Consider the following 27,275-nt stretch of genomic DNA (forward strand, 5'->3'; position numbering starts at 1 on the left):
CTTAAAGAAAAATCCATTCAAAGGAGAAACCAAGCCAAGTTAAAAACCAAAAAATAAACCCAAATGACTGGGAATACAAATCATATCTCAATAATGACCCTAAACGTTAATGGCCTAAACTCACCAATCAAAAGACACAGAGTGGCAGAATGGATTAAAAAGAAAGACCCAACAATATGCTGCCTTCAAGAGACTCATCTTATAGAAAAACACATCCACAGACTAAAGGTGAAAGGATGGGGAAAAACCTACCACGCACACGGACTCAGTAAAAAAGCGGGGGTTTCCCTTCTTATTTCAGATAAAGTGGGCTTCAAGCCAAAGTTAGTCAGAAGGGATAAAGAAGGACATTTCATACTACTTAAGGGAACCATAAATCAGGAAGACATAACAATAGTAAATATTTATGCCCCAAACAATGGTGCATCCCTGTACATCAAACAAATCCTTCTCAATTCCAGGAGTCAAATAGACCACAACACAATAATTTCGGATGACTTTAACACACTGCTGTCCTCACTGAATAGGTCTTCCAAACAAAAACTAAACAAAGAAACCATAGAACCCAATAAAACAATCAATAACCTAGCTTAACAGACATATAGAATATACCATTCATTATCCAGCAAATTCACTTTCTTCTCAGCAGCACAAGGAACCTTCTTGAAAACAGACCATATGTTATGCCACAAAGCAGCCCTTAGGAAATGCAAAAAAAAAACAGAGATACTGCCTTGTGTTCTATCAGATCATAATGAAATGAAATTAGAAATCAATGACAAAATAAAAAACAGAAATTAAACACCTGGAGACTAAATAATATGCTATTGAATGAAACATAGATAACAGAAAACATCAGGGAGGAGATAAAAAAAATTCTTAGAGGTCAATGAGAAAGAAGATACAACATAACAAAATCTCTGGGACACTATGAAATCAGGACTAAGAGGAAAATTCATTGCAGGGAGTGTATTCAAGAAAAGAATAAAAACTCAACAACTGGGGCCGTGTTCCCGCCCCTCGCTCGGGTTGGCGGTCTTAGGGCGCTGTTGCCGTTTGTGGGCGAGGAGTGTGGGTGGCCTGAGCCGGCGGAGGGACCCCCAGCCTTTTGGCAGAGAGGTCGCCCACTGCCTTTGAGGCCCACCATGAGACGCTTGGGCTCCGTGCAGCGGAAAATGCCGTGTGTGTTTGTGACGGAGGTGAAAGATGAGCCTTCCACCAAAAGGGAGCATCAGATCAGCCATACCTTTGGGCTAGACTAAATAGAAAACCCAACAAACAAGCTGACGAGATTTAAAAATTTTCTACATTCGAAAGAAAACTCAAAAGAATTTCTTTGGAATGTTGAGAAGGATTTCAAACCTGTTCCAGAGTGCTGGATACCAGCAAAGGAAATAGAGCAATTAAATGGAAATCCAGTACCTGATGAAAATGGACACATTCCTGGTTGGGTACCAGTAGAGAAAAACAACAAACAGTATTGCTGGCATTCCTCTGTAGTTAATTATGAATTTGAAATTGCTCTGGTACTAAAGCATTGCTCTGATGATCCAGGACTTTTGGAAATTAGTGCAGTGCCACTCTGGGTCTCTTAAAACAAACACTGGAGCTTATAGGAACAAATATCAATGGAAACCCGTATGGGTTAGGAAACAAGAAACATCCATTACATCTTCTTGTACCACATGGAGCATTTTAAATAAAAAATCTGCCTACATTGAAGCACAATGATCTGTTGTCCTGGTTTGAAGGTTGCTGAGAGGGTAAAATTGAAGGAATAGTATGGCACTGCCATGATGGCTGCTTAATTAAGGTCCATCGCCATCATCTTGGTTTATGCTGGCCAATTCCAGATACTTATTTGAATTCAAAACCTGTTATTATCAACATGAACCTGAACAAATATGACTATGCCTTTGATACTAAATGTTTGTTTAGTCGTTTTTCGAAAATAGATAACCAGAAATTTGGTAGGCTCAAAGACAAAATACTTGATGTTTAAGGAAAATGCAATTAAAATTACATTTGTTATGTTCAAATCTTGAATATTCTGCCATGTTAAAAAGTAAAAATGAAGTTTACTGTTGCCTACTGTGAAACATCATTGTCTTCTACCATTTGAAGAAATTAATTTTCCAGTTGCAAATACCTATTCAAATTTTAATTTAGAATCAACACATTAATTGTAACCTCTGAATATAAAAATGTAATAATGAACAGAAAGCTCCCCAAGCTTACATAATTTGATTCTGTCCACTGTAACTGGGTGATAATTTAAAGATGACAATTAAACTAATAATGTTTTTATCAAAAAAAAAAAAACAACAACTAAATGACCTAACATTACAGCTCAAAGCCCTAGAAAAAGAATAACAGCAAAAGTAGTAGAAGACAAGAAATAATTAAAATCAGAGCTGAAATCAATAAAATTGAAACAAAAGATGCAATTCAAAAAATTGACAAAACAAAAAGTTGGTTCTTTGAAAAAGTAAACAAAATAGACAAACCATTAGCCACACTAACAAAGAGGAGAGAGAAAACTCAAATTACTAAAATTCATGATGCGGGCGCCGCCCGAGTGTGCCCGCTGCCCCGGAGGTGGCGGTGGCTCGGTGCTCGCGGTGCACCGAGAGGGCCAGCGCGAATATTCATCACCCATATAATGGATTTTATAGTTCAGATTGTTTTATTCTGGATTTCATGGTAACAAAACAGGAAGCATTCTTAATTTCTCATTTCTGCAAGTAGTCATGACTACTGAGAAAAGAATTTTTTTTAAGCTACAACAGAATTCATTTTGGTACCTTTTATGGAAATCCTGATTTTGTTTTTAATTTTTAATAACTTTTTGCTAAAGGTATGAAGAAGCAGCTTATCTTGTTAGGCAAATACACATTAATAAGAATGTCTAGAAGAGGAACAGTCCTTCATATCCGGACCCACTGGCTATTGTTGGGACTTGCTTTGCTCTGTAGCTTGGTATTATTTATGTACCTTCTGGAATGTGCCCCTCAAACTGATGGAAACGCATCTCTTCCTGGTGTTGTCGGAGAAAATTATGGTAAAGAGTATTATCAAGCCCTCCTGCAGGAACAAGAAGAACATTATCAAACCAGGGCAAACAGTCTGAAACGCCAGATTGCCCAACTAAAACAAGAATTACAAGAAATGAGCGAGAAGATGAAATCATTACAAGAGAGAAAGAATATAGGGGCTAATGGCATAGGCTATCAAGGCAACAAAGAGCAACCATCTAGTGATCTTTTAGAATTTCTTCATTCCCAGATTGACAAAGCTGAAGTTAGCACAGGAGCCAAACTACCCAGTGAGTATGGGGTTATTCCTTTTGAAAGTTTTACTTTAATGAAAGTGTTTCAGTTGGAAATGGGTCTCACTCGTCATCCTGAAGAAAAGCCTGTTAGAAAAGACAAACGAGATGAATTGGTAGAAGTTATTGAAGCTGGCTTGGAGGTCATTAATAATCCTGATGAAGATGATGAACAGGAAGATGAGGAGGGTCCCCTTGGAGAGAAACTTATATTTAATGAAAATGACTTCATAGAAGGTTATTATCACACTGAGAGAGATAAGGGAACACAGTATGAACTCTTTTTTAAGAAAGCAGACCTTATGGAATATAGACATGTGACCCTCTTCCGCCCTTTTGGACCTCTCATGAAAGTGAAGAATGAGATGATTGATATTACTAGATCAATTATTAATATCATTGTGCCACTTGCTGAAAGAACTGAAGCATTTGCACAGTTTATGCAGAACTTCAGGGATGTTTGTATTCATCAGGACAAGAGAATTCATCTCACAGTGGTGTATTTTGGTAAAGAAGGTCTATCTAAAGTCAAGTCTATCCTAGAATCTGTCACAAGTGAGTCTAATTTTCACAATTACACCTTGGTTTCATTGAATGAAGAATTTAATCGTGGACGAGGACTCAATGTGGGTGCCCGAGCTTGGGACAAGGGAGAGGTCTTGATGTTTTTCTGTGATGTTGACATATTTTTCTCAGCCGAATTCCTTAACAGCTGCCGATTAAATGCTGAGCCAGGTAAAAAAGTGTTTTACCCTGTGGTGTTCAGTCTTTACAATCCTGCCATCGTTTATGCCAACCAGGATGCACCGCCACCTGTGGAACAGCAGCTGCCAAAGCGATCTTCCAAAAACATCACATTACTTCTTCTCCAGCTCTTCAAAGAAGACCCACTGCCATTAGGGTAAAAAACCCAAAGCACATGACCAGGTACACAAGGATGTACCATGTATATCCTTGCACATTCTTCTAGGGCAGGGGTCAGCAGATATTGCTTGTGGTCCAAGTCTGCCCTTCTACCTTGTTTTATATTGCTTACAAGTTACAAGTTATGTTTACAATGTTAATGAAATTTTATTAAAAAAAAAAAAATAAAAAAATAAAATTCATGATGAACAAGGAAATATCACGACAGACACCACTGAGATACAGAACATAATGAGAAGCTACTTTGAAAATCTATATTCCAACAAAATAGAAAATACCAAGACATTGACAAATTTCTAGAGACATATGCTCCTCCCAAACTGAACCATGAGGTTCACAATTAAACAGATCAATATCAAGCAAAGAAACAGAAGCCATCAAAAGCCTACCATCCAAGAAAAGCCCACAACCAGATGGATTCTCACCCGAGTTCTACAAGACCTTCAAAGAAGAACTTATACCAATACTTCTCAAAGTATTCCAGGAAACAGAAAAGGAGGGAACCCTACCAAACTCATTCTATGAAGCTAATATCACCCTCATACCCAAACCAGGAAAAGACACATCAAGGAAAGAAAATTTTAGACCAATATCCTTGATGAATATAGATGCAAAGATCCTTAACAAAATACTGGCAAACTGTATCCAAAAACAAATTAAGAAAATTGTGCACCACGATCAAGCGGGGTTCATCCCAGGAATGCAAGGATGGTTTAACATCTGCAAATCAATAAATATAATCCATCATGTCAATAGACTTAAGGATAAGAATCATATGGTTATTTCAACTGACGCAGAAAAAGCATTCAACAAAATACAACACCCCTTCATGCTCAAAACACTAGAAAAAATAGGGATAGTAAGAACATACCTGAACACTGTAAAGGCTATTTATTCTAAGCCCACAGCCAACATCATTCTTAATGGAGAAAAATTGAAAGCATTCCCTTTAAAAACGGGAACAAGACAGGGATGCCCTCTTTCACCACTTCTATTCAACATTGTCCTTGAAATACTAGCCAGAGCAATAAGACAGCCTAAAGAAATTAAAGGAATATGAATAGGAAAAGAGGAACTTAAGCTGTCACTATTTGCTGATGACATGATTCTATATTTAGAGGATCCAAAAACCTCCTCCAGAAAACTTCTAGGCCTCATCAATGAATTCAGCAAAATAGCAGGTTATAAAATCAACAAGCATAAATCTAAAGCACTTTTATACATAAGTGATGAAGCATCTAAAAGGGAAATGAGGAAAACAACTCATTTGGAATAGCCTCCAAAAAAATGAAATACTTGGGAATAAATCTAACCAAAGAGGTGAAATATCTCTACAAAGAAAACTACAAAACACTGAAGAAAGAAACTGAGGAAGATCTTAGAAGACATAAAGATCTCCCATGTTCCTGGATAGGCAGAATTAATATTATCAAAATGGCCATACTTCCAAAGGCGCTACACAGATTTAACACAATTCCAATTAAAATCCCTAAGCCATTTCTCATAGAAACAGGAAAAGCAATCGTGAAATTCAACTGGAAGAACAAAAGACCCAGAATAGATAGCCAAAGCAATTCTGGGCAGGAAGAGTGATGCAGGAGGTATCACTATACCAGACCTTAAACTCTATTATAGGGCAATAGAAACAAAAACAGCATGGTACTGGCACCAAAATAGACAGGTAGATCAATGGTACAGGATAGAAGACATGGAGACATACCCACAAGTACAGTAACCTCATATAGACAAGGGTGCCAAAAACTTACAATGGAGAAAAGATAGCCTCTTCAACAAATGGTGCTGGCAAAACTGGAAATCCATATGTAGTAAAATGAAACTAAACCCCTATCTCTCACCCTGTACAAAACTCAACTCAAAATGGCTCAAGGATCTAGGAATTAGACCTGAGACCCTTCACCAAATAGAAGAAAAAGTAGGCCCGAATCTCCATCATGTTGGCTTAGGACCAGACTTCCTTAACAAGACCCCCATAGCATAAGAAATAAAAGCAAGAAGCAATAAATGGGATAGATTCAAACTAAAAAGTTTTTTCTCAGCACAGGAAACAATCAATAATGTGAAAAGAGAGTCTACAGAGTGGGAGAAAATCTTTTCCACACACACTTCAGACAGAGCACTCATCTCCAAAGTTTATAAAGAACTTAAAAATCTTTACACCCAAAATACAAAGAACCCAATCAATAAATGGGCTAAGGAAATGGACAGACACTTCACAGAAGATGATATACAGGTGATCACCAAATATATAAAAAAGTGCACATCATCCCTAGTAATTAGAGAAATGCAAATTAAAACCACCCTAAGATTTCATCTAACTCCAATTAGAATGGCTATTATCAAGAACACAAACAATAGGGCTGGGGAGATAGCTCAGTTGGTAAGTGCTTGCCTGTCAAGCACAAGGCCCTGGGTTCAATCCCCAGCACCACAAAAAAAAAAAAAAAAAAAAAAAAAAAAAAAAAAAAAAAAGAACACAAACAATAACAGATGTTGGCATGGATGTGGGGAAAAAGGTACACTCATACATTGCTGGTGGAGTTGCGAATTAGTGCAGCCACTCTGGAAAGCAGTATGGAGATTCCTCAGAAAGCTGGAATGGACCCACCATTTGACCCAGCTATACTAGTCCTCAGTTTATACCCAAAGGACTTAAAATCATGATACTACAGTGATGCAGCCGCATCAATGTTCATAGCAGCTCAACTCACAATAGCTAGATTGTGGAACCAACCTAGATGCCCTTCAACTGACGAATGGATAAAGAAACTCTGGTATATATACACAATGGAATATTACTCAGCCATAAAGAAGAATAAAATTATGGCATTTTCTGGTAAATGGATGAAGCTAGAAAATATCAAGCTAAGAGAAATAAGCCAAGCCCAAAAAACCAAAGGCTGAATGTTTTCTCTGATAAGTGCATGACAATATGTAACCATGAGGGGTGGTGGCGGGGGAGAGAAGAATGAAGGAACTTTGAATGGTGTAGAGGAAAAAGGGGTGGAAAGGGGTAGGGACAGAAAAACAGACAATATTACCCTATATATATGTATGATGACATGAATGGCGTGGATATGCATTGTGTACGACCACAGAAACGAAAAGTTGTACTCCATGTGTGTACAATGAATCAAAATGTGTCTATAAAAATAAAATATATTTTGATAAAAAAAGATTCTATTTTGAGACAGGATCTTGCTAAATTGCCCAGGATAACCTTGAACTTGTGATCGCCCTGTCTCAGCCTCCCAAATAGCTGGGATTACAGACACACACTATTGTGACCAGTCCATTAAAAATCTTACCAGATATTTGGGTAGAAACTTATAATCTGATTCCAAAATTTTTATAAAAATTCAAAGAACCTAGAATAGTCAAAACAAATTTGAAAAGGAATAAAATTGGAGAAATTACAATTCCTGATTTCAAGACTTAGTTTAGTTACAGCACTATTTACATTCTGTATGACTAGTATTTGTTATAGAGGACTGTCCTGTGTAGCAGCCTCCCTGGCCTCTACCTCTATCAGGGACAACCACTTCACCCCCAAATTATAACAATCAAAAGTGATTTCAGACATTGCCAAAAATCCCTGGGTGGCAAGGATGCCCTTCAATGAAAACCACTGAGCTACAGTAACCAGTGTAGTACAGTGTGTCTTAATATATAATAATATATACTGTTTTATATTAAGACAGTGTGGTTCTGGCACAAAGGTACACATATAGGTCAACAGGATGAACAGAATTTAGAATCAGACTTTCAATTATAGTCAACTGATATCTGACAAAAATGCAAAGCAATTCTATAGGAAAAAGTAATATTTTCATCAAATGATGCTGGAATGATTAGATATATGCAAAAAAAAGTAATCCTCACCTCTTATCTTATTCCATATTAAAAAATTAAATCAAAATTTATCACATATTTAACCAGGCATGGTGGTACATACCTGTAATCTCAGGGGGGAAGGACTGAGGAAAAAGGATAGTAAATTCAAGGCCAGCCTTGGCAATTTATCAAGACCCTGTCCCGTGGGTTCTATCCCCAGTACAGCCAAAACAAAACGACAACATCAACAAAAATTATCAAAAACTTAAATTTAAGAGCTAAAATTGAAATTTTCAGAGGAAAATAGAGATGAAAACTTTAGTAATCTTGGTTTAGGAAAAGAGTTTTTACATGAGACACAAGCCCAAACTATATCTTCTTTTTTGTGTGTGGGGGGGCGGGTGGACAGGCTGGGGATTAAACAGAGGACTTTGCGTGTGCTAAGCCAGTGCTGTGCCACTGAGCCAGAACAGCAGTCCCACCAATTTATCTTTCTTATCTGAAGAACTACACATCAAAATAAGAAACATCTGATTTTTGAAATTTGCATTAAAAAAATAAAAATAAAAGCCAGGTGAAATGGTACATGCCTATTATCCCTGTGAATCAGTAGGCTGAGTCAGAAGGGTCACAAGTTCAAGACCACCTTGGGCAATTTAGTAAGCAAGACCCTGTCTTAAGACAAAATTAAAAAGACTGTGTGGATGTAGTTCAGTGATAAAGGGTACATGGGTTCAATCCCTAGTGAAAGAAAGAAAGGAAAGAGGCAGGCAGACAGACAAACCACAGTGTGGTAGAAAACATTTGTAAAATATATGCATGATAAAGAACTCATATCCAGAATGAAACAGTAAGAAAAACTTAATCTAAAAAAAAAAAATGGACAAAGGATTTAAACAGTTACTCAAAGAAGATATGCTGAGGGCATATAAGCACATGAAAAAATTCATGGCATTGGTCATTAGAGAAATGAAAATTAAAATCACACTAAGAAAGCATATAAACTCACCTAAATAGTTAGAATGAAAACAAAACAAAACAACCCAACAGAGAAAAAAAATAATACTTGCCCATGCCAAATACTGGCAAGGACACAGGGCAACTAGACCACTGGTGGTAGGAGTAACAACTTACACAGATACTTTGGAAAACATGTTTGGTGATTTCTTACAAAGTTAAAATACACTTACCATATGACCCAGCAATTCCACTTCTAGGTATTTACCTTAGAAAAATGAAAACTTCTGTCAACACATAAATTTGGATTTAAATGTTCACAGTAGCTTTATTCATAATGTCCTCAACTGGAACATCACAAATGTTCATCAACCCATGAATGGATGAACTATTTGTGCCATACAATGGAATAGTATTTAGCAATAGAAAAGAAGTCCTGACTGCAACATGAATAAATCTTAAAACATTATGCTAAGAATAAGAATTCAGACAAATGACATTTATGTATCCTGTATTCTACAGGTCTCAAGTTGATTATGGGCTTTATGAATCACTGGCATACACTATCTTTGTTATTTATTTGTATATCACGTCTTCCTAAATCAACTACAAACTCTCCTCCATAAGAATTATCTTGTATCTGGGTAACACTCCATAATACTAACAACTCACTTTTGTATACCAATGCACAGGTTTCACAATTCTCAGTTGGTGCAACAAATGGAATGTGGAATACATACTGCAATACAGTCATTGATACCTGCATTCAAATCCCAGCTGACTACTTGAGTGATCAGTAGTAAGTCATTTACTGATTTGGTAAATCAAATGATTTGGTTTCCTTATTCAATTAACAGAAAAGAATGGAGTAGACGGCAGGAAACATAGTGTTGGGGATACAGGTGTGGTACAACCAGTCATCCTATGCAAGTGAGGCTACTAAGGACAAAAACCTCCTGAGAAGTTCAGAGGTAAAGCATGCACTTTGCATGTGCAAAGACCTATCTATGTTCAATAGCCAGCAACTCCCCCCCCACACCAAAAAAAAAAAAACCACCAAAACCTAAAAGATAAAAAGAAACCTCCATGGATACTAATTCACAATAAGGTGGGGAGAGGGAAGAAGAGAAGTACTTTGGATTAGACAAAGGGGATGAAAGGAAGGGAGGGGGAACAGGAGTAGGAAAGATAGTACAATGAACCACACATCACTTTCCTATGTGCATGTATGATTACATGACCAACGTAATTCTGTATCATGTGCAACCAGAGCATGAGAAGTTATACTCCATATATGTATAATATGTCAAAATACATCCTACTATCATGTATAACTAATAAGAGCAATTACAAAAGAAGTACATGCCTTAAAAGAAATCCTCCTAGGGCTGGGTGTGGCTCAGTGGTAGAGGGCTTGCCTAGCATGTAAGGCACTGGGTTCAATTCTCAGCACCACATAAAACAACTAAATAGACAAAACAAAGGTATTGTGTCCATCTACAACTAAAAATATTTTTTTAAAAATCCTCCCAAGAAATAAAGGGCCAAAAGGTATACTTGAACTAGATTTTCATAATCACAGATTAAGAAGGAGAGCCTCACAAGCCTTATGCTCTTTTAGATTTTAAGGAAACATCCAAAACATTACCACAGAGAAAACTGGTTTGTGGCAAAATAAAAATCATAAAAATATCCATTTTTGATTCTTCAATGCAGTTTCCTATCATCAGGAATGGGATACTACACAGGACTGAATTGTTCATCTACGTAGAGGAAAATGTGCTTTCAGATTCAAGAACAACCAAGTTTTTCTCCACTGATATGCTGTTGCCACAGGAATCCAAATCAGTAAGGGCAAAACCACTGGTTCAGATATTCAGGTGCATATACTTGGCTGAGAATATATAATTTGAGGAATTATCAGTGGATGTAAGTTGAAAGCCAGAATCATTCAAGGAATTACACTATGACAGGCCCACAGACTTTCACTAGGAATTTGATATGTACTTACGTGTTCCTAAAACAGACACAATGCTATGCAAGGTCAATTGTTTTCCATTCCTCACAATATCCCTTATGAGACTGCATAATTATTTGTTTTAGAGATGAGAAAAGTGACATTTTAAAATATAATTAAATGATTTGCCTAAGCAGTCACCTTTAGTATACAGTAAGGTTAAGATTCAAACTCAGGGCTATTTTGATTCCATGTCCTTAATACTATTCAGAGCCTTTTACAGCTGGGCTTGGCGGCGCACACCTATAATCCCAGCAACTTGGGAGGCTGAGGCAGCAGGATCACAAGTTCAAAGACAGCCTCAACAAATTTAGCAAGGCCCGAGCAACTTAGTAAGAACCATCTCAAAATAAAAAAGTAAAAGGACTGGGGGTATAGCTCCATGGTAAAGGGCCCTGGGGTTCAATCCTCGGGACAAGTAAATAAATAAATAATCACACCAACCTATTACAGGCTGGGGGTGGGACTCAGTTGAGTGCTTAAACCTCAAAAAGAAAAAGAGGTCTGTGACCACTATATAAAGCACAGCACCTGATTATTAAAGGTGGCACAGTTCCTTCAAAATAACAGGCTTAATTTCTTTCTTTTTTTTTGGATGGGAAGGGGTGTGCTTCCAAGGTAGGAAACAGATATTACATCTACCCATTAGAAGGGAAAGTGAAGGTTTGAAAGCCAGTTCTTGAAACCTCAAATTCCTAGCCCTTTCTCCACATTAGCATTGCTCTGAGCTTCATCATGAGGAGGAAGAAGACAAAGAAAAGCTGGAGGAGTAAAAGTGCTTGCAATTATAAAATAAATCTTTTCATTCTTTGAATAACCCACATATATTTGCTGAGTACCTGCTAAAGGTCAAACAAGAAACTTGGCACTGGAGATGTAACAGTGAATTAAAAAACAAGACCCAGTTTATTCCCATGGGGAGATTTCACTTCAGTGGGAAGATAAAACTAAATAGAGAATTAAAATGCTATGCAGTGAATGCAGAAGTGGAAGAGCACAAGGTGCCACAGGAGCACAGAGAAGGCAGTGATCCCAGAGAGGATGGAAGAAGGGCTACGAAATACAGCAAGTCCTCCTGGGTGTGGTAGCAGAAGCCTGCAGCGCCAGCAAGTCAGGAGGCTGAAGTGGGAGGATTGCTTGAGCCTAGGACTTCAGAGATAACCTGGGAAACATAACAAGGTGGAGAGAGAAAGGATGAGGGAGAGGAGAGTAAGAAGTAAGGAAATACCAGATGTCTAGTTGTACTTCAAATAAACAATAAAAGCTTTTTAGTAAAAGTATGTTCCAGGGCTGGTAATGTGGCTCAGTGGTTGAGTTCCCCTGAGTTCAATCCCTGGTAACCCCCAACCCCCCCCCCCCCCCCCCGCAAAAAAAAGGGTTGAGGTGGTGGATCTAAAGAGGCCACAGCTGGAGCTGTCAGTCAACCAAGCCTCCTAGTAGCAGAAGAGCTAAATGGCACACTTCCATAGCCACCATCGGATCACACAACTTTATTAGTTGTAGCATATCCTTTCTTAAACAAAACAGTAAGATCTTTTCAAAGAAGATAAAAAAATTTCTGAGTTGTACTTAATCACTTGAGAGAATTGTGAAAATGAAAATACAAGCAAAATAACAGAGAAAATTAACAGAACTAAGAGAACTCCAAATCTTGGATTAGTTCTGGTTCTTAGCTTGATTTCATGTGTGCTAAGAACTGATATTGGTTGGCCAGCCAAAAAAATAATTTGTTTCTGGATGGGTTGTTTTGTTTCTCTCATTCAGAAAGGAATTTCAGAAATCTAAGGATACTACGCATCTGAGAATAACTACGCAACCATAGTTAAATCGAGTAATCCAAAATTTTAAGGGTAAAGTAGTGAGACAATTTAAGTTGTTGTAAATTCCATAAATTATGTTATTCCAACAGGTAAGTTTCAACTTCAAGTGATTAGATTTCCAATTACATAATGTGAACAGAAAAACGTCAGAGAAAGACATTTCTCTTTTTCCAAAAATGCAGAATGAGTTGAGAGGGTGTACAACTAAATATGGCTGCAGGGAGATGCTAGAAGCTTTCCTCTTTGACCACAGCTGCCAGAATCTGATCCTTGTCATTATAAAGTTATCTAAGTGTTCATGCTCTTATTACATAATTTTTCATAGGACATTTCCATACAAATTAAGCTCAGTATGTGTTTATGCCAGATCCTTTAAGGTATATGTTCCACATATTTTAGATGTCACTTTTTTCCTTATAGTCCGCAAAATAGTTACAATTATCTTTGAAGATCCCTAACAGCCAGGCACAATGGCGCACACCTATAATCCCTGTGGCTTGGGGGATGAGGCAGGAGGATTCGTAGATCAAATTTAGCCTCAGCAACTTAGCAAGGCCCTAAGCAACTTAACAAGACCCTGTTTCAAAGCAAAAAAAATCAAAAGGGCTGGGGACATGGCTTAGTAGTTAAGTGCCCCTGAGTTTAATCCCTGGTACCAAAAGAAAAACAAAAACTCCTCAATAAATTTCATAGAAGCTAAAATAAGAATATTGTCTGAAAGAGCTTATATCTACAGCAGAATGTAATTCACTGATCTGAGTAAAGCATAATATAACCAGTGTTGATACACACATCAAACAGTCTTGTAACTTCAGGCCTAAGCCCGATACATGCACCCTAACACAAATGACTAATGACTGTATCCAATGTTCTTAACAATTAGGTTGTTGCACAGTGAGGTCTCAAGATCTAGAATTAAAAGCTGGGTGTAGTAGCCCACATCTGTAATCCCAGCAGCTTGGGAGGCTCAGGGATCACAAGTTCAAATCCAGTCTCAGCAATTTGACAAGGCCCTAAGCAATTTAGCAAGACCCTGTCTCAAAATAAAGAATAAAAAGGGCTGAAGATGTGGCTCAGTGGGTTCAAGATGTGGCCCCTGGGTTCAAAGAAAATTTCAAAAACTGGACAGTAAAATCATCACCAATTTCTAAAGGGTTAAACTGTTATTTCTAACTAAATATCACACTGTAAAATTTTGTGAGAGAGTTCAGTAAAACCAAAAATTCAATACAAAACTCTTTAATATTATCTAGGGTAACAGATGCCACTTCGTTCCTAATTCCTCTATCTCGGTTTTCTTTCCTCAAACTTTGAATCTTTTATTTTCCTCCTCTTAAAATATTTTTCCCTAATTCTCTTTGTTCATAAGTAACCCAATATAGATGATATAATTTCTTACCTCACTGATACATCTCTTTTCCCTTTTGTTTTTCTTTTTGTGGGTGTGTGTGTTACTTGTGAACAAACCCAAGGATGCTCTACCATTGAGCTCTATCCCCAGCCCGGGTATTTTACTTTTTTAAATTTCGAAAGAGGGTCTCACTAAGTTGCCCAGGCTGGAATTCTCCTGTCTCAGCCTTCCCAGAAGCTGTAATACATCTTAATTAATATTAATAGAATTTACCTTGTTTTTTATTTTAATGGGTATGTAAGTCATGAGATTCTCCCAAAATAAGTATCACCAAAAAAGTCACTAAAATGCATATTTATTTCCCAGTGGTTTCACGATGCTGTCTTTCTACTTTCTTATCTTCTGGGATTATCTTGGGAGAGTTTCACTCTGAAATTTTTGCTAATAGTAATTTTCTTTTGTCCGTCTCAAACATCCCTGTCTAAAGAAACAGAATTGGAAGTTGGGCCCAGAGCAGGGCACATGTCTATAAACCCAGCAACTAGAGAAGCTGAGACAGGAGGATTGCAAGTTTGAGGCCAGCCTCAGCAATTTCAGCAAGGCCCTAATTCCTAACAAGGAATGTGGCTCAGTGGTTAAGTGCCCCCTGGGTTCAATCCCCAGATACTCCCCTGCCCCCAAAAAAGGAAGGTGGGAGACAATGAAGGCTCCCAACACCTGAAGAGGGAAAAACTCGACAGTGGAATCTCGTCGTTGCCTCATTCACCATGAGACAGGCAGCGTGCTCAGTACACCATACCTTGTTTCATGAGACTGGCATTATTATCATTTTTTTTTTTTTTCATTTTTTTGTACTGGGGAATTGAATCCAGAGGTGCTTAACCATCAAACTACATTCCCAGCCCTTTTTAATTTTGAGAAAGGTCTCATTGGTGTAGGACCTTGCTAAATTGCTGATGCTGCCCTGGAACGTGGGGGTTGTCTGGCCTCAGACTCTCCAGTCACTGGAATTACAGGCCTGGCCAGGCATTATAATCTTAATATACCAATGAAGGTAACAACCTGTCCTTTACTTGCCTTTCTTTTCTTCTATAATTCACTTTATGGAAATATGGTTGTGTCTAGGCATTTTCTGCACTGTCTGTGCTTCCACTTTGGTCTGAAGACTCAAACAATAGGAAGAATGGAATGAATTCTGAGAACTACACATGCAGGATTAGAAATTAGGGTACCAGTGTGTAAAACACTTAAAAATTAAATGACAAGATATTAAGAAGAATTAAGTTATTAAAGCTCCAAAAGTAATTTTAAAATCCATATAGTGCTTTCCATACATTATCTGACTCTACCAGTGTTCCTGATTACAACAGCCAACAGAGTCTGGCTATCAACTTAACTTATGTGCCTTTGCCAAAAATTTAAACTCAGTTTACTGAAGGATTTTCATATGAAAACATATCTTCCATTTTGTAGCTGAAGTCTAAAGGAAATAACATTCAATTACAAAAATATACTCAATAAACTCAAACCAAATCTCATTAGATATCATATTATAGGGTATTACATTAATACTTGAGTCTTAAATATTAAATGCATGCTATTTTTAAGATCCATAGCAATAACCTTGGATCAAATTATTATATCCTTTGATGCATTTTGTAAAATATTTCTTCTAAGTAAGCTCACAGGGATGAAATTAATATGCATCTGAAAATGAACTGTATATTGCATAGTGTTTTAGTATAATTTATGATTAAAAAGATAGGAAATGATCACAATTCATTAATCATAAAGTTAAAGCAAATTAAAACCACAATGAATTACCACTAAACACTCACCACAATGAATATAAGGAAACAGATTTCAAAAAAAAATTCTGAGCCAGGCATGGTGGTGCATTACTATGATCTCAGTTACCCCAGAGGTTGCGGCAGGAAGATCACAAGTTCCAGGCCAGCCTGGGCAACTTGGCAAGACACCACCTCAAAATACAATTTTAAACAGGGCTTGAGATATAGCTCAATTGTAGGGCACTTGTTGGTTTAATCCCCAGAACCACCAAAAAAACAAACAGAAATTCTGTAAAGGTTAATTCTACATGTCCACTCTAATGGGCTAAGGATGCTCAGACAGTTGATAAGACACTGTTTCTGGAGCAGGTTAGTATTTGACCCTATACAGTGAATAAAGATCACCCTCACCAATGCAAGTGGCATCATCCAATCTTTTGAGAGCCTAAGCAGAACAGAAGGCAAAGGAAGAGAAATTCTGCTTCAGTTGAGTTGGGATATTCACCTTATCCTGCCCTCAGACCCTGGCCCTCGTGGTTCTTAGCCTCAGGACTAGGATTTACACAATTGGCTTCTCTGGTTTTCAGCCTTCAAAATCAGACTGAGTTACACCACCAGCTCTCCCGGTTCTCCCCCCATGTTGCAGACAGACAATAGGATTTCTTAGCCCCCATAACTGCATGAGTTAATTACTCTAATAAATCTCCCACTCCTCTTTACCTTCTTCTCTCCTCTCCTCTCTACCCTATCCTGCTCTCCGTCAGGATACATCACCAATAGGACAGAAATCCAACTGTTTTATTTCTCTGAAAACTCCCATCTAATATGCCTAATGGACTGGCAAGGATGTGGAACAACAGGAGTTCTCACGTTCTGCTGGTACGAGTGTAAACTGATGAAACCATTGTGGAAAAAAATTATCTGCAATATCTACTAAAGATGAATCCTAAACAAATCCAATCCTAGGTATATACTACAAATGCAAACATGTCCACCACAGGATATGAACTAGCATGTCCATGTCATCACTGATAAAAATACCTCCAAACTTAAAACTATCTAAACGCTAAACAACATTAGAATAAATTTTAAAAATTATGGTTTACCCGGCCAAGGTGGCACAAACCTGTAATCCCAATGGCTTGGGAGGCTGAGACAGGAGGATCATGAGTTCAAAGCCAATCTCAGCAAAGGCGAGGTGCAAAGTAACTCAGTGAGACCCTGTCTCTAAATAAAATATAAAGTAGGGCTGGGGATGTGGCTCAGTGGTCGAGTGCCCCTGAGTTCAATCCCCAGTACCAAAAAAGCAAACAAAAAAATTATGGTTTATTTACACAATGAGAAAAGATAAACTACAACTACATAAAACAATATGGTTGAATCTCATAATATTGAGCAAGAAGTCAGTCACAGAAGAATAAATACTGTATGATTACATTTATATATAGTGCAAAAAAACGGGCAAAAATAATATTCCTTTAGAAGTCAAGAGAGAGCCAAGATGGTGGACTAGAGGGAAGCTGCGTTTCTTGTCACTCCATAACTCGGGATTCAAGCAGAGGATATCTGTTTCTCCTTTGCTGCTTATCGATCCCCTGCTGTTTACCCCATTTGTCTACTGCAATCACCTGCAGCCTGCCAGCATATCGACACATTTTTGAATGCAGATTGCTCACTGTCTGGTGCCTACCATCCACCATTTGCCTGCCTCTTGCCTGTCCATCGCCTGCCTTTCACCTACCCATCACCCACCGCCAGAGGTTCACCTTCCGATCTTCTGACAGCAGCCAGCAGACTGACGGCAGTGGAGTGCCAGCTGCCTGCTGTTGCCTAAAAGTCATGATGGTGGGTACACTTCAGAGGGAGTACCGAGCATGCTTCTGGGCTGGAATATTCTCCTTCCAGATATGAGTGCTGCACTATTAAACATCACTGAATCCCATAACTGTATATGTACTTTCCCTGAATATTTCAACTAAAACTTGAAATATAAATATAAAACATGGGGCTAGGGGGAGATAGCTCAGTGGGTAGAGTGCTTGCCTCTCAAGCACAAGGCCCTGAGTTCGATCCCCAGCACCACAAAAAAATAAATAAATAAATAAATAAAAAACATGATTATTTTAATCATAAAAGTAATACCCTGTTGTGGATATATCACAAATACAGGAGAGAATATATAGTGACTGTTAATCATAAAGGCACCTTCTGAAGCTACTTTGGAAAAAAGCAATCTGATGTATTTCCTCAATTGTTCTATAAATAAATTTCACATCACTAAAAAACTAAGATACACACAATTTTACTTCAATTTGAGCTGTCAGAATTTATCAAAACATTGTGTATTAAACATTTTCCAACTTTAAAATGCTTTTCTTCACAAGCAAAACTTCTTTTCTACAAAATTGGCTATCATACATAATTTACTTTAAAAATCACCTTGGAGCTGGGCACAGTGGCACACACCTGTAATCCCAGCAGCTCAGGAGCATGAGACAGGAGGATGGAGAGTTCAAACCCAGCCTCAGCAAAAGCAAGGCTGCTGAGCAACTCAGTGACATCCTCTCTCTAAATAAAATACAAAATAGGGCTGGGGATGTGGTCAGTGGTTGAGTGCCCCTGAGTTCAATCCCGGGTCCACCCTCCCCGGAGAAAATTACCTTTTTGAAGGGATGGGAGTGTAGCTCAGTGGTAGAGCACTTGCCTTGCATGTGTGAGACCCTGGGTTTGATCCCCAGCAGCACGCGCGTGCACACACACACACACACACACACACACACACACACACACACAAAGAAATCACCTTGTTACAGACTTCTGTGTATGAGCTACTTTTTTGATATTCATAAATAATGCTATGATAAACACTTCTGTCTTTGTAAACATTAATCATATGTTAAAATTCTTTTCTTTAGTTTAAATACTTAGAGATGGAATTACAGAGGCAAATGTTTTTGCATTAAAGTTACTAATAAGTAAAACATTGCTATAGGCTGAAAAAAAGAGGCTTGCAAAAAAAGCACAAAGTGGACTTCTTCACTAATCCTGTACTTAGGAAGTTTTCTTAGCCAGGGAAGTCCCTCAATAAAGTAAGATCCACTGTCTAAAATTAGACTACTGCAAGGGCAACAGTACTAGCCACACTCAGGTACTTTAAACAAAATGTCATTCTGAGTTGAATGAAAACTCTTAGGTGGGAAAATAGGCAACTCCTACTTATTGCTCAATCCTCACTTCCACATACCTTAGAGCAATTGTTACCAAGGTACAGTACCCCGGTAACTTTGGCTTCCCCTGGAAACTTGCTAGAAATACAGTTTTAGACCACACCCTGGGCCTACTAAGTGAGAAACTTTGGAGGTGAGGCCTGAGACCTTTATAACATACCCTCCAGATGACACTGATGCTTGCTAAAATTTGTCCCAGAGTATTTTGAACCTTTAGGAAGAAAATATTTTTCTATTTATCCTATTAATTTCTATTATTAATCAGGCAGTGGAAAAAGATAAATCACTTTTTCCAAATCATTACTCTAATGGCTAATTTGCTCATTTGGGGGACTGAGGCCCTTACTGATAGATACATGCTTTAATCTTCTTCTCTACTTCCTTTAGATTTGTGATTTGCATGTTTACAATGTCAGTCATGCTGTTTTTCATGCAAAGGATGCAAAATATGCAAAGGATGTCCCTGAAAAAAGGGATAATCGGACTGGTGAGATAGCTCAGACGGTAGAGGGCTTTTCTCACAAGGCCCTGGGTTCTAATCCCCAGCACCACAAAAAAAAAAAAAAAAGAATAATCAAAGAGTTCCCTGCTTATTCTATGATGTGCATAAAATATTTAATTTAAATAATTTCACAAAAAAATAGAATATAGATGAATATAGATGGTGCTCTGTGTCCTTTCTCTTGTCATTATTCTCTAAACAACAAAGCATAACACTATTTACATAGTTTTTATATGATATTAAGTATTACAAATAATCTAGAGATGACTTCAATTATACAGGAGGATATGGATAGGTTATACTTTGCCAGTTTATATAAAGGACTTGAGCATCCACAGATTTTGGTATCCTCAGGGGATTCTGAAATCAATTCCCCTCAGATACCAAAGGACTACTATAATTTATATTACCAAAAAATCCAGGTAGCAATTTCCTTTTATTTCAAGACATAATTTGCAAATAAATGTACATAGTTAGTCTTTTTCAATAATTTAATCACACTCCTGCAGACATTTTTTACATATTTAATATAATGATAAAGGAAAAGTTTGAGGGGCTGGGGCTGTGGCTCAGTGGTAGAGCGCTTGCCTAGCATGTGTGAGGCACTGGGTTCGATCCTCAGCACCACATAAAAATAAATAAATAAATAAAGGTACTGTGTCCACCTACAACTAAAAAAAAAATTAAAAAAAAAAAAAGGAAAAGCTTGAATACCAAAGAAACAAGTAAGTAAAGAGGAAGTTAATATTTCACTCAACATCTAGTACATGGTAACTATTATATATATAGCTTTACATGTGAGTATTAAATGAAAACATATACCCCATATTAAGCATTATTATTTCCATAACCAGTGTGAAAATCAGAGAGAGTAAGTAATTTTCTGTAACACCAATTGTGGACTGGTGTTATTTAATTCGAAGTCATACTTCCATAGTACTTAAATCTGTCTTTCTCTTTCTTTCTTTCTTTTTTTTTCTTTTTTTCTTGGTACCAGAGATTTAACCTAGGGGCCCTTTCCCACTGAGACACATTCCCAGCCCTTTTTATTTTTGAGACAGGGTCTCCCTAATTTGTTTAGGGCCTTGCTAAGTTGCTGAAGTTGGCCTCAAGATTGCGATCCTCCTGGCCTCAGCCTCCTGAGTTGCTGGGATTACAAATGTGTGTCTCTTAAATATGTCAAACTTGCCTTATAACATGAAGCAAAATGCAATGCCCTTTCATTAGAGTACATACAAAACTAACAAAAAAGATATATTTAGCAAAATTTTGGCAACTTTTAATACTTTTATATTTATTTCTTCAGACATCCATCTTTACAAAAGAATAGTTTAGCTACCATTTTAATTATTCTGTGATGTATAAAGAGAAGGATAAACCAGGTTACATATCAGAATGGGAAATTTAATCTCTCCTGAAAATAAATACAGTAAATGAACTAAAGCATTAAAGAAAAACACTTCATTAGAACAGAACTATTAAGCAATGACATGGTATGTTTACAGATATTTTGCTTTTGGATTTATCAATTCGTGCAAATTTTATACTTATCATGAATATTACAAATTTAAATAAAGAAGCTCAACAAAAAAATAATTTAGGATCAATTTTAGAACCAACTTCCAGGTGGCAATGGAAACTCATCTTCTTTCCTTAGTGCTATGGGTTTGAAATTAGTACCAACAATGTTCCCAATAGTGAGTATAATGGCTAAAGTTAAAAGATGTGCTGAGGGTTTAAGTGAAAAGGCAGTGGTCTATACTGGGAATCGCAAATAAAACAATTAGATCAATTTCATTTCAAAATACTAAGCAAATGAGGAACCACATTCTAAAAGACATTTTAATTTCAATAGTATTGTAATCTGCCAACCAAGTCACAAGTTGATTCACTGAAAATGAATTTTGACATAACACAGAAATAAGATTGCAGATACCATTTCCTCCAAAAATAATATCCGTTCATCACCCTTTCATAAAAACAGTAACTGCTTATTTCAAAAAAATGTGGAAAATAGGTATCATCATTTCATACTCTATAAAATGGCGATTTAGATGAAGTATCAAAAAGGAGAATAAAAATGTATAACATTGAAATAATGGAGAAAAAGTCTTTTATTGTGGCCCAGGTATTACATATCATATTATCAAAAAAACTATGTACATACCTACAATGTGCAATCAAAAAACAGCAAAATTATGCAATTCTACCTAACCACATGTTGTAAAAGCAGTTAACAGGAAGATAAAAGATGTAGTAACCACACAGCCTCTTTACACTTAGTTTTCTCCTTAATTTTTTTGTTTTAAATCAGAAACACCTTAGATTTTTATTTCTAAAAGCTGACTCTTTTAATTCTAGTATTTAATTATTTAATATGATAACTAACCACTATTATTTAAATATAATTCATCTTGAAAATAAACAGAGGAAAAATACAAGCAAGAAAAAGGATCAAAAGGTCCAGGTCCTTCAGGAAAAGCAATCTAATGAACTGCATAGGTCAATTAAAAAAAAAAAAAAAACTATTTGTAGAATAGGACAGTTGTTTATTTTCAAACCTTTAAGATATTTTTAAATATCCTGAAACCAAACAGACTCAAAAGGAAAAGCCAGAAATATTCACTATGTAGATTACAATACAATCTTTCACTAAGCCTAGCACAGTTAGAGAAACCAAACTTACCCTAATATGACCTCATATTCAGAAGTCAGCCAAAGATTTCTTATTTTACTTATTTTATTATTTTACTTATTTATTTATTTATCTTTTGCTAGGGGTTAAACTCACACATGCTAGCAAATGCTTTATCACTTAGCTACACCCCTTGACCCTGCCCCCCCCCAAAAAAAAAAAAATATATATATATATATAAATGGCAACCAAATGTCACTTATACCTATTTCTCAAAGTGACATAAAATAAAATAGAAGCTTACTAGGTATCTCAGGGCTTAAATTTGTGACATAAACTCTGGAAAAAAAGAATATGGTAATTGTTTGATTTAACATGGAACTCCAAAATACATAAGCCAATAATTTTTAACAATTGAAGACTGAAGAAATCTTTTTCTAACAATTCCCTACGCCTTCAACTATCCACCTGCTGTTAAACTTTACCTCCCTCTGATCAAGAAAAGTGCAAGTAGCAACATTTTTGTCTCAGCAGAAATGTATTATTATGGCCCCTAGAGAGAGCCACCCAGTAGCACTTTTGGTTGAACTCTGAATTCCTTCTATATCTACTACTTGGCTCACAAAATGATTCCTTTATTCCTATTCCAAGGCTGTGAAGATCTGTTAAAAATGAAACAAGCTGGGTGTGATGGCACGCACAGGAACCCCAGTTTCTAGGGATGCGAAGCTGGAGAACCACAAATCTGAAGTCTGGGCACCTTTGTGAGATTCTATCTCAAAATTTAAAAAATTTTGACAAGGGATCAGAATGTAACTCAGTGGTAAAGCACTTGCCTAGCATGTGCAAGGCCCTTGGCTCAATTCCCAGGAACTCCAAAACATTGAAATAAATAAAACAACCAGTTCCACTATAAATATATATACACTTCACTTCAGCAAGCTCTCTGTTGCTGTTCAAGGATCCCCAGAATCATCTCTTAAAATTACAAATGATTAAAAGTACAAAAAATCAGGCTTTAATCAATAATGCTCTTCAAAAATTTATGTATTTTCTTCATAACTAAGTGGGATTTAGCCCAAAAATTCAAGGTTGGTTTGACATGAAAAATCAATCAATGTAATTTACCATACTAATGAACTAAAAAATACCCCCACATAATCATTGCAATAGGTACAGAAAAGGTATTTGACAAAACACAATAACCATTCATGATCCAAACACTTGGAACTTAGAAGGGAAACACCTGATAAAGGGCAGTTAAGAAAAAAAATCTATAGCTAGTATCATACTTAATAATAAAAGAATTGATGTTTTCCTCCTAATGTGAGAAACAAGGCAATGATTTCTGCTTTTACCATTTCTATTCTACCTTTCAAAGTTTTAACCAGTAAAATTAGGAAAGAAAAAGAAATTCAAAATTGAAAGGAAGAAATGAAACTGTCTTTATTCACAGATAGCATGGTGTTAAATACAGAAAATCCTAAGGAATTATGGAGTGGTGCACACCTATAATCCCAGCTACTCAGAAAGTTAAGGCAGGAGGATAACAAATTCATTGCCAGCCTAGGCAATTCAGCAAATTCCTGCCTCAAAATAAATAATAAAAGGGCCAGGTCTGTTGCTCAGTGGTAGAGCACTTGCCTAGCATGCATGAGGTTGAATTCCCAGTACCAATAAAAGAAAATCCTAAAAAAATCTACAAAAGAGCTACTAGAACTAACGAATGGGTTTTATAAGGTGACAGTCTCCAAAGTCAAAATACAAATACATCTACATGCTAGCAAAGGATAACTGGAAATCAAATTTTAAAATACATCTACAATTTTAATAGCTCCTAGAACTCTGAGGATGTGGCTCAGTGGTAGAGCACTTGCCTGGCATGTGTGAGGCCCTGGGTTTGAACCCCAGCCCCACAAACAAAACAAAAAACTCCTGAAACCAATAAGAAATTACTTTAGTCCCTCCATCCATGTCCACTTGGAACACAACCTCTGCATAAAAGGTTGTAAGATACAAGATAATACATAAAAGTCAAATGCTTTCCTGTATGCCAGCAATGAAGAACTGGAACTTGAAATTTAAAACACAGGACCATTTACATTAGCACCAAAATATAATACTTAAGTATAAATTCAATAAATATGTATAACATCGACATGTAAAAAACTATAAAACATAAAATAAATTTAAAAACAGCTAATTAATGTACAGATATTCCATGTTCATGAACAGGAAGAATCAATATTGTTAAATGTCAGTAACTTCCAACTTGATGATGTAAAAACTCAATTTAATCTCAAAATCCAGCAAGTGACTCACTCTGTATTTCAAATTGATTCTAAAATAATATGGAAAGACAAAAGACTCCAAAGAACCAACATAATATTGAAAGAGAAGAATAAATGGAAACTGACCCTATACAACTTCAGTACAGAATGATAGAAGACTGGCAAAAGAACAGAAAATAGATTAATAGAATGGGACCACCACCCTGAAATAGAACCATATGAAATGTCAACTCATTCTTACAAAGCAGCAAAGGTAATTCAATGGAGAAAAGCAAAATTCAACAAATAAAGCTGGATATCTACATGCAAAAAATAGAATCTAGACATAAATTTTATACCCCTCACAAAATTTAACTCAAAATCCTCAACATGGTAGGACACCTATAGTCCCAGCTACTTGGGAGGCTGAGGCAGGAGGATTGCTTATGCTCAGGAGTATGAGGCCAGCCTGAGCAACATAATAAAATGAAGGGCTGGGGATATAATTTAGTGGTAGAGCACTTGTCTAGCATGTGCAAAACCCTACATTCCATTCCCAGCATCAAGAAAAAAAGGTTAACTCAAAATGGCTTAAATGCAAAATAACTATAAAAACTATAATACTAAAATAACTGTAAAAACTATAAAACTCTTGGAAGATAATAAAAGAAGAAAAACTGATGTGACTTTGGTTTTGGCAATGACATTTTAGTAACAACAACGAAAGTATGATCTATGAAAAAAAACTGCTCAAGCGGATTTTAATGAAGAGTTCTCCTCTGTGAAAGATACTATGTCACCCTCATTTTTCGTATCTTTACAAGAACTCTGAGTCTTTGTGTTTACATCTGTGTGTCCTTTTTCTTCCTATCTTTTTAAAAAGGCTCAATGAGAGAGCCCTTGCCTAGGATGCATGAGGCCCTGAGTTCTATCCCCAGCATCACAAAACAACCACAAAAATAGTTATATATTCAGTAACCGTCTTGTACTTTCCTTAACTTAATAATGTGTCTTGTAGATCATTTCATATTTGTACACAGTTTTCTCATTCCCAATTTTATATCTGAATAGCATTCCATTATATATATTGAATATAATTAATTTTAACCAAATTCAAATGGTTTATATTATTTCCAAAATTTTTCTATTATATACAATACTACAAAGATTAATTTTTATTTCTCTAACTTACTAGCAGAGCAACAGAATAAATTCCTAAAATTGGAACGCCTAAGTCATAGGACATGTTAATGTTAAATTAAGGAATACTGTGAAATTGCTTCTTGTCAAGGTTAATTTTTGTTCCACTAGCATTTTAGGAAAACGCATTACCTTGCACCCTTGACAACAGTGTTTTATCAACTTCTTAATATATACTCACCATCTTACTGAGTACAATATGGTACCAGAGTGCAATTTTTTGAAACAATTTTGAGACCAAATCTCATTATACTGCCTACAGTGGCCTTGAACTTGCAATCCTTCTGTCTCAGCCTCCCAAATTGCTGGGTTTTAAGACATGCACCACCAGGCCCAGTCCTGAGCATAATTTTAAATAACATATGTCTTATAAGGTTGAGTACTTTTTCATATGTGTAATAATCCCTAATATTTCCTTTTCTCTGAACCATCTGTTCCTGAGTTTTGCTTCCAGTTCATCCTACTGCTTTTTCTGGTGGTGCTGGGGATTGAATCCAGAGCTTAGACGTGCTTAGCATAGGCTCCACCCCTGGGTTACAGCCTGGGCACCCTCATTTCTCAGAAGCTGTATTATTGGTTTGATTGTTCCTTTTACAACTAGAAAATATCTCTCTGACCCTTTAATGCTTTGAGGTTTGAAGTATGTTTTATTTGATATAAATATCATGGGGCTGGGGATATAGCTCAGTTGGTAAAGTGCTTGCCTCGCAAGCACAAGGCCCTGGGTTCAATCCCCAGCACCGCAAAAAAATATAATAATAAAAATCATGACTCTTGTTCCTACTATATCTTTGCCCATTTCTTATTTTCAGTCTTTCTTAGTTTGAGAATTCTGAATACTTTTTTAGTTCCTTCAAAAAAATAAAGCTTTTCTGGGTTGTAACTGCATTCTCTTCAGTTTTCATTCCCTTTTCTTCCCATCACAGCACTTTCTCATTGTTTCCACTCATTCTGCCTCTCAGAAGGAATCTGATTATTCAGCTATACACCCTCTTGTGAGTGGATGAACTTCTTCTGGGTTATGATTAAACAGCTGCAGTCACCTACATGGTGGAGAACTGGTAGCCAACATGACATGTGCACATTTATTTATTTATTTATGCAACACATGGGGCTGAACCCAGGGCCTCCTGCGTGCTAGGAAGAACCCTAATACTAAGCTACACCCTATGTCATGCCATGGCACATCACTGCATTTTATTTCATTTGCATTTGCATTTGCATTTTGAAAAAGGGTCTCAGGGTCTTACTAAGTTGCCATGCTAGCCTTGAGCTTGTGACCTTTCTGCTTCAGCCTCCCAAGTAACTGGGATTAAGGTATAGCACCACACCTGTCAAGATATGCATAGTTTGAATCTTATGTGCAAGCAATGAGTAAGTGAGCAAAATAGAATTTCCGTAC

The 27,275-nt window shown here is 36.8% G+C and overlaps 2 protein-coding genes and 1 pseudogene across 3 annotated transcripts in view; 2 read left to right on the forward strand and 1 right to left on the reverse strand.

Moving 5' to 3' along the window:
- TFDP2 (transcription factor Dp-2) overlaps positions 1–27,275 on the reverse strand; it is a 166,226-nt gene that overhangs the window by 76,713 nt on the left and 62,238 nt on the right.
- Positions 1,101–2,274, forward strand: LOC306638031 (RNA ligase 1-like; annotated as a pseudogene). Its single transcript has one exon. The product of its transcript is annotated as an RNA ligase 1-like (transcript).
- LOC306638029 (chondroitin sulfate N-acetylgalactosaminyltransferase 2-like) lies at positions 2,890–4,250 on the forward strand. The gene has a single exon (XM_079101092.1). The coding sequence runs from the start codon at positions 2,905–2,907 to the stop codon at positions 4,231–4,233; it is 1,329 nt and encodes a 442-aa protein (XP_078957218.1). The 5' UTR covers positions 2,890–2,904; the 3' UTR covers positions 4,234–4,250.

Source organism: Sciurus vulgaris, assembly GCF_902686455.1.
Source record: "Sciurus vulgaris genome assembly, chromosome: 10".
Classification (NCBI taxonomy): Eukaryota; Metazoa; Chordata; class Mammalia; order Rodentia; family Sciuridae; genus Sciurus; species Sciurus vulgaris.